At 37.6% G+C, this 13,799-nt stretch overlaps 1 protein-coding gene across 4 annotated transcripts in view; it reads right to left on the minus strand.

The window, feature by feature from the left end:
- The window catches only part of LOC145996935 (uncharacterized), a 48,869-nt gene that overhangs the window by 18,184 nt on the left and 16,886 nt on the right, over positions 1-13,799 (minus strand). For all 4 annotated transcript variants that reach the window (XM_083133516.1, XM_083133514.1, XM_083133515.1 and 1 more), the window contains exons 4-6: positions 11,434-11,574; positions 7,731-7,948; positions 3,286-3,487 (exon numbers count right to left, since the gene is read on the minus strand). In XM_083133516.1, coding sequence (XP_082989642.1) covers positions 3,286-3,487; positions 7,731-7,948; positions 11,434-11,574 — 561 coding nt within the window. The remainder of the gene's footprint in view (positions 1-3,285; positions 3,488-7,730; positions 7,949-11,433; positions 11,575-13,799) is intronic.

Raw genomic sequence — 13,799 nt, forward strand, 5'->3', positions numbered from 1 at the left:
TTTGAGAGCAAAAAATTTGGAAAAAGGTGTGTATTACATGAGTAAATATGGTATTCAATGGCCTCCATAAAGGAGATAAAAAGGGTGAAGATTGTAAATATGCCTATAAAAATTACAATTTTTATTTTGTGTAATAAATAGGGCTCAGGCGATGTATCGCTATATCGGTATCGGAAAGTATAATTTGTAATTTATTTACCGATATAGCAATTTTGTTCTTACACAGCCTCCCCAAAAATGCCGTTAACACTTTTATTTATCCTGTAAGTTATGTAAAATTTGAAGTTTTCTTTTGATTTTGCATCAATTTTGAGTGAAAAACTGAATTTTGTGATAACATGTAATTTAATATTCTGATGTAATCTAAAGCAAAAAAATCTTGTAAACTGATGCACATAATTACAGTAGAATACTTACACAATATTCAATATTTTGAACAACTTTTAATTATTACAATTATTTAAGTATTGATATCGGTGAGAATTGGTGAAGGTATCGGTACCAGTTCAGCCCTAGTAATAAGTGCAATGACGTGGATATCTCTATCAATATTTGTTCTTGTTCAGTTATACATTTTATGTGGGAAAGAAGGGAAAAAACGTATAACTGAGAAAAACGTATTATTGAAAGATAATTAAAATGGTAAAATTAAGTACATAAAGAAAGAAAAGGAGTACAACATATACACCAAAGTTTGCTGTATTCCAAACCTGGTTTTGAAAATGAAAAGCAACAAAAAAAATATCAACAAATCAGGTTTGAGAAATGATTTTGCTTAGTTGAAGGTCATCGAGCATTTGCTATGTCGATCAAGAGCGAATGGCATCATGTCTATGCAATGAATCACCAAACCACGCAATCTCGTGCATCCCAAACATTTCACTTTAGTAACCACCTTGTTTATTCTGTAGAAGAAAGTGAGATCAAGACTTATACTGCTGCTTTAAAATTGCAAGTTATGCAATGGAGTGGCCGCGGTGGCTCAGTCGGTAACGTGTCTGACTACCATGCTAAAGGTCCCAGGTTCGATCCCAGACCTGTTCAAATCCAGGAACTTTTCTAACATTGGAAGCGGCCCCGGCACCCACCCAGCATCAAATGACATGGGTACCTGGGGGAAACCCTGGGGGGGTAAAGGTGATCAGGGGCGTGATGCTGATTACATCACCCCCACTAACGACCGGATCAAGAAAGTGTAGGGCGTTACCCCCACACTTCTTCAAGGCGTGGTGCTATGCACAGGGGAGCACTTTTTTTTTTTTTTGCTATGTGTGCAGGAAAATGGTAACAGGGCTGTGGCTTCAAAGTTCGACGTTGGTGAGGCAAGAGAATGGCGGAAGCAAGAGGAAAAGCTGAAGACAGCTCCATCCAAGAAGAAGGATTTCCGGGGGAAGCATTCAAAATACCTAGAAGTTGATACAATTGAGGGGTCTAGTGAGAGAGGGAGCTATGCCACTTTGACAAGAAATGGAAATAAATTGAGTTTTCTAAAGCATTGCGTTGAGTCATAATTTGTATAACAAAGGGTATTTTTTTTGTCCTGAACATATTGTCAGGTAAATTATTCAAAAGGAAAAATATGAATTTCAATATAAATACCATTCATTATGAACATGTATGGTATATTGTTGTAGTATACCCATGTGGAAAAATCCATTTAGCACGTCAAATACTTTGAACAAGGCTTAAATACTTTTGCATGAGTGTAAATCATGTTCACAGGGTTACATATGATCTACATAAAGACAACTTCATATGCCTTCTGGAGGATCTTCACTGTCCATTTTTTCTGTGGATTTTAGTTTTTGGTAAACACCATGAAGAACTGGAGGAATATAAGGCATTATTGCCACGAGATCTTTTAACTTCAGGGCTGATATTAAATCTAGCACCGGTTACTGCAACACAACCTCTGCCACTCCTATTGCAGACCACATTAGTAAGTCGCATAGCTCCTTCTCTCACTCAAAATGCTGATGAGGACGTATTCAAGAACTCAGAAAATCTGCAGCAGAACAAGTGGGAGCTGCCACATGGTTGTAGTTCACATGATAGATGACAGATGGTAGGAGAAGACTGAAAATGGCAAAAAATAAAATTTTCAAGATTTGTGGCATAGCTCCCTCTCTTACTAGACCCCTCAATTACATTATGGATTTGCGGCAATCAGGAAATGCAATTTCACATTCATGTTCACAGCCAGTACAAGTTTTACACTGCAGAAGAAATTTTTATTGAAGTTGTTCATGAGGTTTTCCTGCGAACATCGAAAAACCCGTTGGTAGAATTTGTATTTACGCCTGTTATACACAGTGATCTGAGAGTCGCTAGCATCTGTTCGTAACAGTTTCTTGAGGAAGATACTTTCCATTTTTCTTGCATGGCAAATACCAGTGACATGGCTCGCGTGTAATGGGAAGTGCACACTTGATCTCCACCAGAATTGAGCCGCTTTGCTTGGTGTTGCAAAATGTTCCGATAGAAGTTGAAAAAGCATGAGAGACAGCCATTTCAATTTTAAGAGCTTTTTTTAATTTTTTTTATTATTTACGATGTTTTCCTACGAACGTTGGAAAATTCGTGGGCAGAATTCGTATTTGCACCTGTTGATATACAGGGTGTACCAGAAGTGATAGCGCAAACGGAAATGGTGAAAAGTACACGATAGTAGAAACAATAAAAGTCTCAGTAAACATGGATCACAAACAAGCAGTTTGAGAGATAATTGTGAATGTATGGCTACAATTCGTTTGCGACTCCATGTTTACGGAGACATTCTTGTTTCTAGTATCATGTACTTTTCACAGTTTTAGTTTGTGCTATAACTTCTGGTACACCCTGTATATACGTTATACATAAGTACATTGTGAAAACATGCATGGTTTCAAGTTAACTGTGTAACATGTACTATAGTTCTTAGAGGCAAAAGTTTTGGAAAAAGTGCATATGTTATACATGAGTAAATAAAGTAAGGTATATTATAAGCTCACAGCAGCAAAGGTCAGGAAAGTAAGTGTGGAAACAAAATACACAGAGTGGTGCAATTACAGGTGTAATCAAGTTTGGCCTGTGTTTAATTTTATGTCAAACTGTAATGACCAGAACATGCAATGGAAAAAGTCCAATACATCTGTGACACATGTTGGAATTTGCAAAGCTACCTAACAATCAAATAGATCTGCTGATTGTAGTTACGAAGGGTCCAGTGTTCCAACATCATGTTTTGCAGTCCAACTGCACCTAAATTCTTAAGATAAAAAGGTTCAACAATGATCTAGTGCATACCTGTATGTGTTCGGACATGCTTCTGCAGGTCACCAGAGGTCTTGAAACTCTTATCACAGGTGTCTTCTGGGCATTTGTACGGCTTCTCCCCTGTGTGTGTGCGGATGTGTGCTTTTAGCCCATACCCTGTGGCAAATGCCTTGCTGCAGTTCTCCATCTCACACTTGAATGGCCGGTCTCCTGTGTGGGCTCTTTCGTGAACCTGCAATCGAACAAAATTCACTTGCATTGAAAGAACAGTGTGCATTTATTTTGTACCTTGCAAAAAAACATTTGTCTAAAATAATTTATATTTTGTTTGTTCCTTTCATTATACATGCATAGGGACATAGGGACTTTTGCTCACTCAAACTCGTTCGAATCTCCCACGCTTAAGCGTACTCATTAACCTATGCATAACATGGAAGGACTGCTTTGTGGCGCAAAAATGGAGCCATTCTCTCACTTAGTTATGACAGGAAATTGTGAAAGAAAAGCTGAAGCAGACAATTTTTTTTCTGGCGGCAAATGGATTCTTAAGACAGATCATTTACGAAATAAAAGCCATTTGATTTATGAGAAAACATTACAATGAGTACATCACCTGCATTCGGACACCACTTTCTATGCACATTCTTGTTACTTGTGGAAAAAGCATGAGTAAAATACCTTTAAAAAGGATAAAAAAACACTTAACATGTAAAAGTGATAACAAGAAGGAAAACTGAATAGAAACTGACTGCTAGAAACTGTTATCAGGGGTGAGCTTTTACGTAATACTTGGCATGTATTTACTTGTGATTAACGAAAGATTTTTTTTTACATAAATTATCATAATTATAGCATAAATAATGCATCATTACAGTAAAATTGAGTAAAAGCAGGTAAAAGTATCTGAATTATTCATCATATCTACCAAACACATCAAAATTGCAAAAAAAAGTGGGAAATTTCAAAACGTTACCCTAGAGTATTTAACATACAATTTCTATTGTAATTACCAGTTATACTCAGTTTGTCAAATTGAAGTAGTTTGCCGCAACAAATTTTAAATTTATTGCTTGTCCTTTTTTCTTTTCAAAAACCTAATATTGGTGCATTACTATGAAAACGTTCATTTTTCCACAAATACATCAAATTTCCCTGATTTTTCTAGGATTTCCAGGATAGTAGACACCCTGATAATGTGCTTTTGGGCACAATTAACACTTTCAGTAAAAAAAAAAATGAATCATGATTGACAAATCTCAAACAATATTTAACACTCATTTTGAAGATTCCACACATTTTTTTTCTTCCTGTGCGTCTAACGAAAAAAACACACATTGTGTGGAAATGAGGCATAATATCGAGGCACAAATTTTTGTGTGCATAATAAAATTTAGGAACTACTGCTTGGACATGACAACAATACACAAATTGTTCATAAGCATGTATGTAGATAAAACTAATATTATACGACCATCTATCCAAAGGTTAATTATTTTAATTCGCTTTGTTACTTCTGGTTAGCTTCTCTTCATGACTCCATCAATTTCACATATTTATAAGTTACGAAAAATTCCAATTGGTTATTAGAAAGTTTAATCACTTGCGACAGTGTATGAAATACGTGGGTGTACACACATTCGAAAGCTTTCACTATAACATTTAATTACTGTCAACTTTTAACAAATACATTTATTCCTAGTATACACATATTTTAAGAATAATACCGATAAAAGTGGACACCCGGGTAATTATCTAAACAATTTGTACATCCAAACGCCGAGCACGGCCATACCATATGTTCAACCCACTTAAGACTGGAATTTTTTTTTAAAAAAACACATGTCAAGTATTAATATAGCAAAGAAACACTTAATAAGACATTCATTTCTAGCACTGAATGCATAAATATGGTTAAATTATGTTTCCTTTTGTGCTATACGAAAGCAAAGAGGCGAGTAAATACACGTTAGCCTATGGGGTCACTAAATTTTCTTCTCACGTTCCCTGGAGAAACTAATCGTAAAAGTGGCTTCAGTTTTCGCAGCCGATCAGCGTTGAAGCGAGCGTACGGCACTCGTAGTGTAATGATTGGCAACGTCCCGTATTTCAGAGCCTAACAAGCAGCACTGTCAACCTAAAGCCCATACAGAGAAGGAAACAACTCTATGCAATTACAATTCTAAATTATACTTCTATATATTATTATGTAAGACTCAAAAACAATACACATAAAAGTATGCAATATCTACAGACCGAAACGTAAAATGGATATAATGCTGATAGGCCTGCTAAGCAATTAAAAATATGATATCACAGTGCAACAAGTAGTATGTGTACATCATTGTTTACTTACCAAAAAGGATAATCATATTCTGCAAAATAATAAAATGCAGTTATGACATTCAATCGATCATCATTTTAATGTGACAATAACCGTAGAAACATGTGTAGTTTCACCCCATAATCATCTATTTCATTCTCATATATCACTGTGTATTGTAAAATACGCAAAACTGCATTTTAACATGGAGATGATAACTATGTTCACTTCATTTCAATTTTACTGCATATTTTACTACACAATCAATATTTGAGGGCCCACTGCCACAAACAAATGACGGAAATATGTGTACTAATAGGCTTAGAGAGTTCAAGTGTATTTTGCTAGTTCGAGCGTTTTTCGCTCGGCCGGAAAACCTATCAATTCTGTATGCCATCTAGTGTTTCCCATGTGAACTATCGAGCGCTCGAGCAAAAAGCCCTCATTGCAGTACTCTAACAGGGACATTCATATTTTGCTTTTGACAAATATGAAATGTGATATACAGCAAAACCTTGATTTTATGTTTTTCAGAAAACTAAAGTGAAAAAAACCTAACACTACGGAAATCCATCAATTTTTTCTTTAACAATTTGGATTGATCTATTGACCGATTGATTTGGTTTGCTTTACTTCATTTTTCTACCACTTTGGCTTATTGCCAAAATGAGGATGAGCGGCGATATGGTGAAATTTATGAAGGGACACTCAGAAACAAACACCATGGCCAGGCTGGAATTCGAAAGTGGTACTCCTGGCACTCTGCGCTAACCACTTTGCCATGGAGATCGGCAACATTTTGCTCTATTCGACCATAAGGACTGAATGTATAATGCAGTTCCACTGTAATGTTCAATTTAAATTATTTCAAAACGTGGGAAGCTTATCTACACAAAACAAAAGGTAAAGTACTCCATGACATAAAGCCACATAAGGGGAGCGGAGGTAAGGTGCCACACATTGCTAATGGATGCTTTAGTCCCCTGCTCCTCTTGAACCCACTGACTAGAGGCTGAGTGAGCCCAAAGGTCGCTATATGCAGATATTATCAGTTAAATTCCCACATAAGAATCAAACATGAGTCACATATCCAAATGATTGGACCACAGTGGGTCAGGGAATCACAAAATAATATGCAAGTCACTAAACAAGAAACAAGAAATTTATAATTCATTAGCAACATAACATTTTCCTGAGTCTGGTTTGTTTGGTGAGTTACGAAAGATTTCTGACATTAATTGTACTGCAAGATGTAGGATGAAAAGTAAACTTCACTAAAAAAAGGAAATAAAGTGTGTAACAATACATACAAATAGATTTTTTATAATAAGTAATAAGTGAAAATTTTCAACATTTGATAAACAAAATAACACCAATTGTCATCAAATGTGAATCTGCATTTTTACTTCTTTAGCCAGAAACATGCTATCAAGGATCCCTTGCATAACTTAACTGGAAAAAACACAAGTTTGTAAATTGAAATTTTTATAGCTAAGTATTAGCAATGATCTTCTCAGAGTGCAGAGTAAGACAAATGACTGAATTTTCCATTTTGCCTCAGAAAATAGTAGGTGAATATTTATGGTGAATAAAAGATCTACATTTCAATAGAAAAACTAGGACTAAATTTGATTTAAAAACTACTTATTAGGCAAAATAAAAATTTTCTATCTAATAGCACATTTATGTAGTTAGTCTTCAGAGTACTGACATTATTCTTGTGTAAAAGAGTCCATTTTTGCTTCTCAAATACCTTTCTGCAATTTTGCGTAACTTGCAGGAAAATTCAGACTTCAGGAAGCGTCTAAATTTCATGTTAATAGTTTAGTTCGCATTTCGCAGTTCATTTCGAATCATTTTCTGACAAAACATATTAGAAAAATGCAACTCCCACCTTTCAAAAACATGGAATATTACATTGTGTTATTTCCCATTTTGTGTGTCCATGAAAAAGAAAATATGCAAGCCTCTAATAATAAATAACATTTGGTATATTTCAAATGGAATCAGGAGATTACTGGAGACTCAATTAACATATATTTTTTGTTATAAAATAATACAATGGCAAAATGTTCGTCACTTAAATGATGTCCGGAAAAATGCTCTCTAATGCTAGAAAAAAGTAAAATTTCACTGACGAAAATTATATATTTACCTTTAAGTGATGTAAAGTAGTGTAGTATTTTCCGCAGCCTTCGTGCAGACACTGGAATGACTTCTCTCCCAGGCTCTTCTGAGTTACAACCTTCAGCCCATCCTGTGAATCTGTACTCATGCCGGACAACGACTCCAAAGTGATGGAATCCAGAACGGGACCAGTCACTGCAATGTATGCCGTCATTCCATCCTCAAACTGGAGTCCTTGAAGACTTTCTACAAGCACAAAGAAAACTACTTTTAAACCACTACCAAGTAATGATTCCTTGACAAAATTCTTTGCAATTGCCTGTGTCAGCACAATAGTCAATAACTTTCCGGTACGAGCCGTGTACAGAAAGTAAGAGATGCAAAGGTCAATATGCATTTACATGATATTTAATGAACAAAACTTCCACTACAAATTAATTACCTTTCTTTATTTAAAAAAAAAAACTTGTGCTAAAAAACAAAGGTTTCCTTCAGCGCGCTTCAAAATTCCATTCTCACAACGCAGATTCAGCAACCAGTCTTCCCCCTCCCACCACCCCCTGCTTGCACCCTCACGGAAAACTTTCATTTTGACATCGGATACTGATAAACAAGCTTCCTTTGAAAGCAGTTCACAGGCGGGAGTGAAAAGCATTGCTTTAGAACAACAAAGCCGGTGTTCCTTTGTCGGCAAAAATTTGACCTTGAAAAGAGACGCAAAAGAGAAGTCCCTTTTCCTGCCTTTCCCCCTCCATTTTCAAGAAGACAAAAAAAATGCAAAAAAAATCATTTCTGTTAAATACATGTGTTAGGAACAATATTAAAAAAATCGAAATTCTAGCCAAAAATAGAAAAGTTATAACGTAAAAACTACGACCTTGACACAGCGTCTCAATCGAGACGCTTGGGACCGTGAGGCATACATTTGGGTATCTCGATCGAGATGCTTGGGATCCAAAAGGTTAACCATGTCACTACCATTTCTTTCAGCTTGTCACGGTTTTCGAACAATTTCCAAAAATGAGATGTTTCTTTAATAATAATAACCTGTGGTGCAACAGCCCATTGAGGGCCCAGGCCTACCGGACTGCTAGCATCAATCGCAACCTGATCCTACTAACTCACTTACCCAAGGTGAGAGATAAAATAACCACTTAAGGGGTGACGTGTAGTCTGCATTAAGAACCACAAGTCGTTCTTGATTGATTGATTTGGTGTGTTAAGTCCATTTTATGCACAGTAAGGCTATTCGGGACTGGACCTACAGTTTAAAGTGGGATCCGAACCACTATGTGCCTCCACCGGGTATCCAACCTGGGACCCCTTGATTACAAGGTGACGACCTTACCACTGCGCCATCGGGGAGGCCTCACAAGTCGTTCTTGTAGGTTTTTATAACCACGTTACACTACTCATTCATAGCTCCCTAATTTCCTCACGATGGTGGGTGGTTCACCGATCACATAAACAGACCGAAATCTCAGGAGAAAAGTTGTTACGCTTCCTCCAGGAGACTCGAACCTGCATGCATCCTGTAGCCAGAGCCCAAAGCATGACGCCTTAGACCACACAGCCACGGTACGGGACAGATGTTACTTTAGGTGAAGATAAACAAAATTCACTGAATAGGAGATTCAGACTATACAACTGATGGTCCAAAACATTCCACTTGAATCATTCGACAAGTGCAATGGTGGCATTCACGGTGCGGACCCAAGTGTTGTTGTGAAGCTGGCAGATAACGTGTGTCAACATTCCCATCCTTTTGTTTTGAAGCCTGTTGAAACCGATGCATGGTCTGACAATATGCAGCAACATTAATTGTTGTCGGAAGTTATGAAGTCAACCAGGAGAATGTGGTGTCTTCCCCAGAAATCTGATGCTATGATTCTTTTGCAGACATTTTGAATGCACATGGTGCCATTGGAGTGACTGTTGCTTGGATTCAAGTATGTGGTGGCAAGCACTAAAAAAAATTACCCTTATGCAGTTGTCATGTCTGTCCACCTGTTTTAACTATCAGTAACACAGTAACTACCATACTTTCATAATTGGGAAAAGAGAGACGCGGTAGTATATAAATACGGAGAAACTAGTACTCACTTTTATCCGCGAAGCTGTTTATTCTTTTTCGATTAATTTCAGTGGCCACTGCCACCATCCTCGTTGGAACTTGCTGTACTATTGCTTGGCGTGCACCTTTTGTTTGTAGTTCTCTGGCTGCCGCTAGGTGCGCTGTTGTTAACTGTGCGTCTGGGTCTGTGTTGTCTGCTATTTCCGGGCGATAACTGTTGTAGTAGGGGAATCCAAGTGTGGTGCACTTGCCCGCTATCGATGTTTAGCTCATGCGGGAAGTGCATTATGGCATGCGTTTCCTTGATTTTGGTGTCTATGAGCATGTGGGCAGTGTGTTTGACTTGAACCTTTTGACTTTTATGGCTATTGTATTTGATATGTTTAGCAAGACCAGTAGTGGGTTGGGCTTTTTTCGCATCTGCTAGGTGCTGTTGGATTCTTTCATTGACAGATCTGATTGACCTGCCGATGTAATGTGCCTTGCGTTCACATACTGCATCGTATACACCTGGGTTATCAAGGGGGAAGAGGAAGTACAGTTTGTGTTTGTTCAGTTTATCAGCTTTTTTGGAATTAGGTTTGTGTGCTACTTTGATGCCATATGGGTGAAGGAAGGGCTTTGGATATGTGGTTGGAAGTGGTGGGATGGTAGGGGAAGGCAAACCATTTATATTGGCCGCTGGAGGTTGTTTGTGGCTGGGTTGCTTGCGGATGGGTTGATTGTGGTTGGTCAACCCATCCGCAAGCAACCCAGCCACAATCAACCTGTACTGGTCTTGCTAAACATATCAAATACAATAGCCATAAAATTCAAAACGTTCAAGTCAAACACACTGCCCACACGCTCGTAGACACCAAAATCAAGGAAACGCACGCCATAATGCACTTCCCGCATGAGCTAAACATCGATACCGGGCAAGCGCACCACACTTGGATTCCCCTACTACAACAGTTATCGACCGGAAATAGCAGACACGACAGACCCAGACGCACAGTTAACAACAGCGCACCTAGCGGCAGCCAGAAAACTACAAACAAAAGACGCACGCCAAGCAACAGTACAGCAAGTTCCAACGAGGATGGTGGCAGTGGCCACTGAAATTAATCGAAAAAGAATAAACAGCTTCACGGATAAAAGTGAGTACTAGTTTCTCCATATTTACCATACTTATAAATATAAATTTTAGTGAACTGATGGACCTACTAAACAGTAGCTCAAAGCAACATGAATTAACTTGATTGACCTGACTTGCTGTGATGAAAACAATCAATCTAAAGTAATTTGTCATAGCTCATGAACTAGCATATTCGAGATCTAAAATTTTCTACAGATCTTACAAATAGACAATTTTTTTGTTGTCCTGTCCATCTATCTATGAAAAAGAATATATTCCTTACACCATAAATTTCAATTCACCTATAGTACAGGGTGATTTTTTTCCCCTCGATGTCCCAAACTATTGCCTATCAAAAATTATGTATTTACCACAAAGTTTCAAATGTTAGAAGCAGCTAGTGATCTATGTCCCCCAACCGCCAAAAAAGCTTGGGACAACAAAATGAATAGGTGAACAAAATATATTCACAAGGAGCGTAATTGTTTTCATTTATGTAAATTAATGTTAACAGTGATGCTATCATGAATAATAATTTACCTCCTTTGCCTGATGTGTGAAAAAAAGCTGTTGTACCATCTTCTAGTTGCACTGCTTGCCCATCAAGAAACTTGGGAAGGTCTTGAATAAGGACTGTGCTGCCATCTTCAAGCTGGACTGCATGGCCTTCCAGCGTATCCACTGCAACAGGAAAAAAATCTTTAATATACATGACAACAAAATATCTATATAAATATTTAAGGAGTGATGAAATGAACTTGGATAAAATGGTGCATCATGGTGCACGACATATTAATAGCACTATGGTTTCGCATATTAGAATTTTCATTTTACATATGTCCCAAGTAACAACAAAAACAAAGGAAATAAAAAAAGGACTTTTCAAGCTCCCTTGTTAATAATAGTAACATGGGACACACTGTTTAGTAATTCAAATATGTCATACTTTTATATGTATACTAATGAAAAAAAACAGAACTGAAATATTGTGTATAGTTTTGATAAAATGGCAAGTTAATTGCTGCCGGCTGGTGGTGGGAGAAAATTCTCCCACTCATCCTGCAGGGAGAAAAATCTCCCATCCGTATGCTAAAGGTTAAACATAAAACCAAATGAAAATGCTAAAGCAGCCCTATTGCATATTTTTCTGTAGCTACTAGATATGCAATTCTTAAAACAAATAAATAAAACCTAAAAATAGCTGTAGTTCAACAATACAAATCTAGGTTCTATTTCATATACAGGATGTACAGAAATGAATATTGGAGTTTCAAGTGTTCCATATGGCTATGTAAATAACCCTAGCTGACTGTCTCCTACATGTGATGAAAGAGCAATTGTGGAAGTTTTGATTCAATGTGCCCAAATTTGTTTCCTAAGTTTACTACATGACAGCGGCAGTTGTAAAGATGGCAGCGACTCCCAAGCGTAAGGCTTTTTGTGTCTTGGAATTTACAAGGTGTAATTCAGTGATTACAGCCCAATGGGCCTATCAGTAGGGGCATGCATATTTCGTTTTTGACGAAAAAACGAAATTTGAAACACATTGTAGTGTTAATTTTTCATGTTTTTGAAAGGTGTGAGATGCATTTTGTGACCATGTTTTGTCACAAAATAATGCGAAATGAACTGCAAAAAGCGAAATTAACTCTTAAACACGAAATTTACGGTTTATTCACCGACGCGACACCTTCTAAGGTCTGAATTATCCTGAGAGTTATGCAATTCCCGGAAAATTGATTAATTCTGCTGTTAATATTGGAGAAGCAAAAATGGACTCCTTTACACATAAATAAACTTAATACTCTAATAACTACATAAATGTGCTATTAGAAGTGAAATGTTAATTCTGTGTAATAAGTGCAGTTTTGAAATCAAATTTAGGATTATATTCACAATTTTAAAACCAAAATGTATTTTTATATACCACTTTTCATCCAATTTTTCACCGTTATAACACCGATATTTTATTTTATTTACCGCTTTTGAACCCGAAATTGACTCAGTTTTTGTATGGAAATTTTGCTTTTTTATTTACCAAAAATATGTGCCTCTACCTATCAGCAAAGATTTAGATCTTGCAATGTTCCTTCCCCATGCTACACACTACACCAGGGAGTGTACCCATGTGAAAGTGTACCCATCTACGCTAGCATGTAGCCAGTCGTAGACATGAATAACTGAAAGAATCTCAGGGCTTGGGGGATTGACAAAATAAAGGTACAAAGTCAACCAGTAAAACTTTATTTACATTTACACAGGCATGTAATTTATCAGTTAACAGGCATGTAATTTATCAGTTTAGCACACTTACACCAGAAGACGTCACTGCTCCGAAATTCTAGAAGATAAGGGAGGGCAGGGAGCATACATTTATTCCTCGCAGTGAGGTGCCTGGGAAAAATTGTTAATTTTGGTGCATTAATGAGTGTGTGAAACTAATAGAAACCCTTGTAGTATTGCATCGTCTGGGACAACAAGAAAAAACACCCAGGTCAATTGCGAGGGATGGGAGTCATCCAAGCAATCGCGAAGGACGAGCAGGGGGGTGGGGGCGGGGGGGGGGCTGTGGAATTGCAAAGATTTTGGGATCAAAGGACGCCGCAGTCACCCAGGTTACTGCAAGAGAACGGACAGATCCACTGGTACACCCAGTCAGTAACAAGGGATGGTGAGGTACAAAGTATAGGTCTGGAAGTACCAAGTAGACTTGGGTTTAGGTTGCCATGACCTAAGGTTAGCACCCAGCTCTTATTGGACAGACCTGGTAGGTAAGTTATCTGCTTCTCTTCTTCTCCTCCTTCCTTCTGGCTGCTTAGCTATTAGACCCTGGTGGGGGTACCCGGACTAGGCCTGGGAACCAGGTATTTCATAGTCTGCATCTGGCAGTCGACTGATCTCCGGAC

This window comes from Lepisma saccharinum, chromosome 13 (assembly GCF_977018435.1).
Source record: "Lepisma saccharinum chromosome 13, izLepSacc3.1, whole genome shotgun sequence".
Classification (NCBI taxonomy): Eukaryota; Metazoa; Arthropoda; class Insecta; order Zygentoma; family Lepismatidae; genus Lepisma; species Lepisma saccharinum.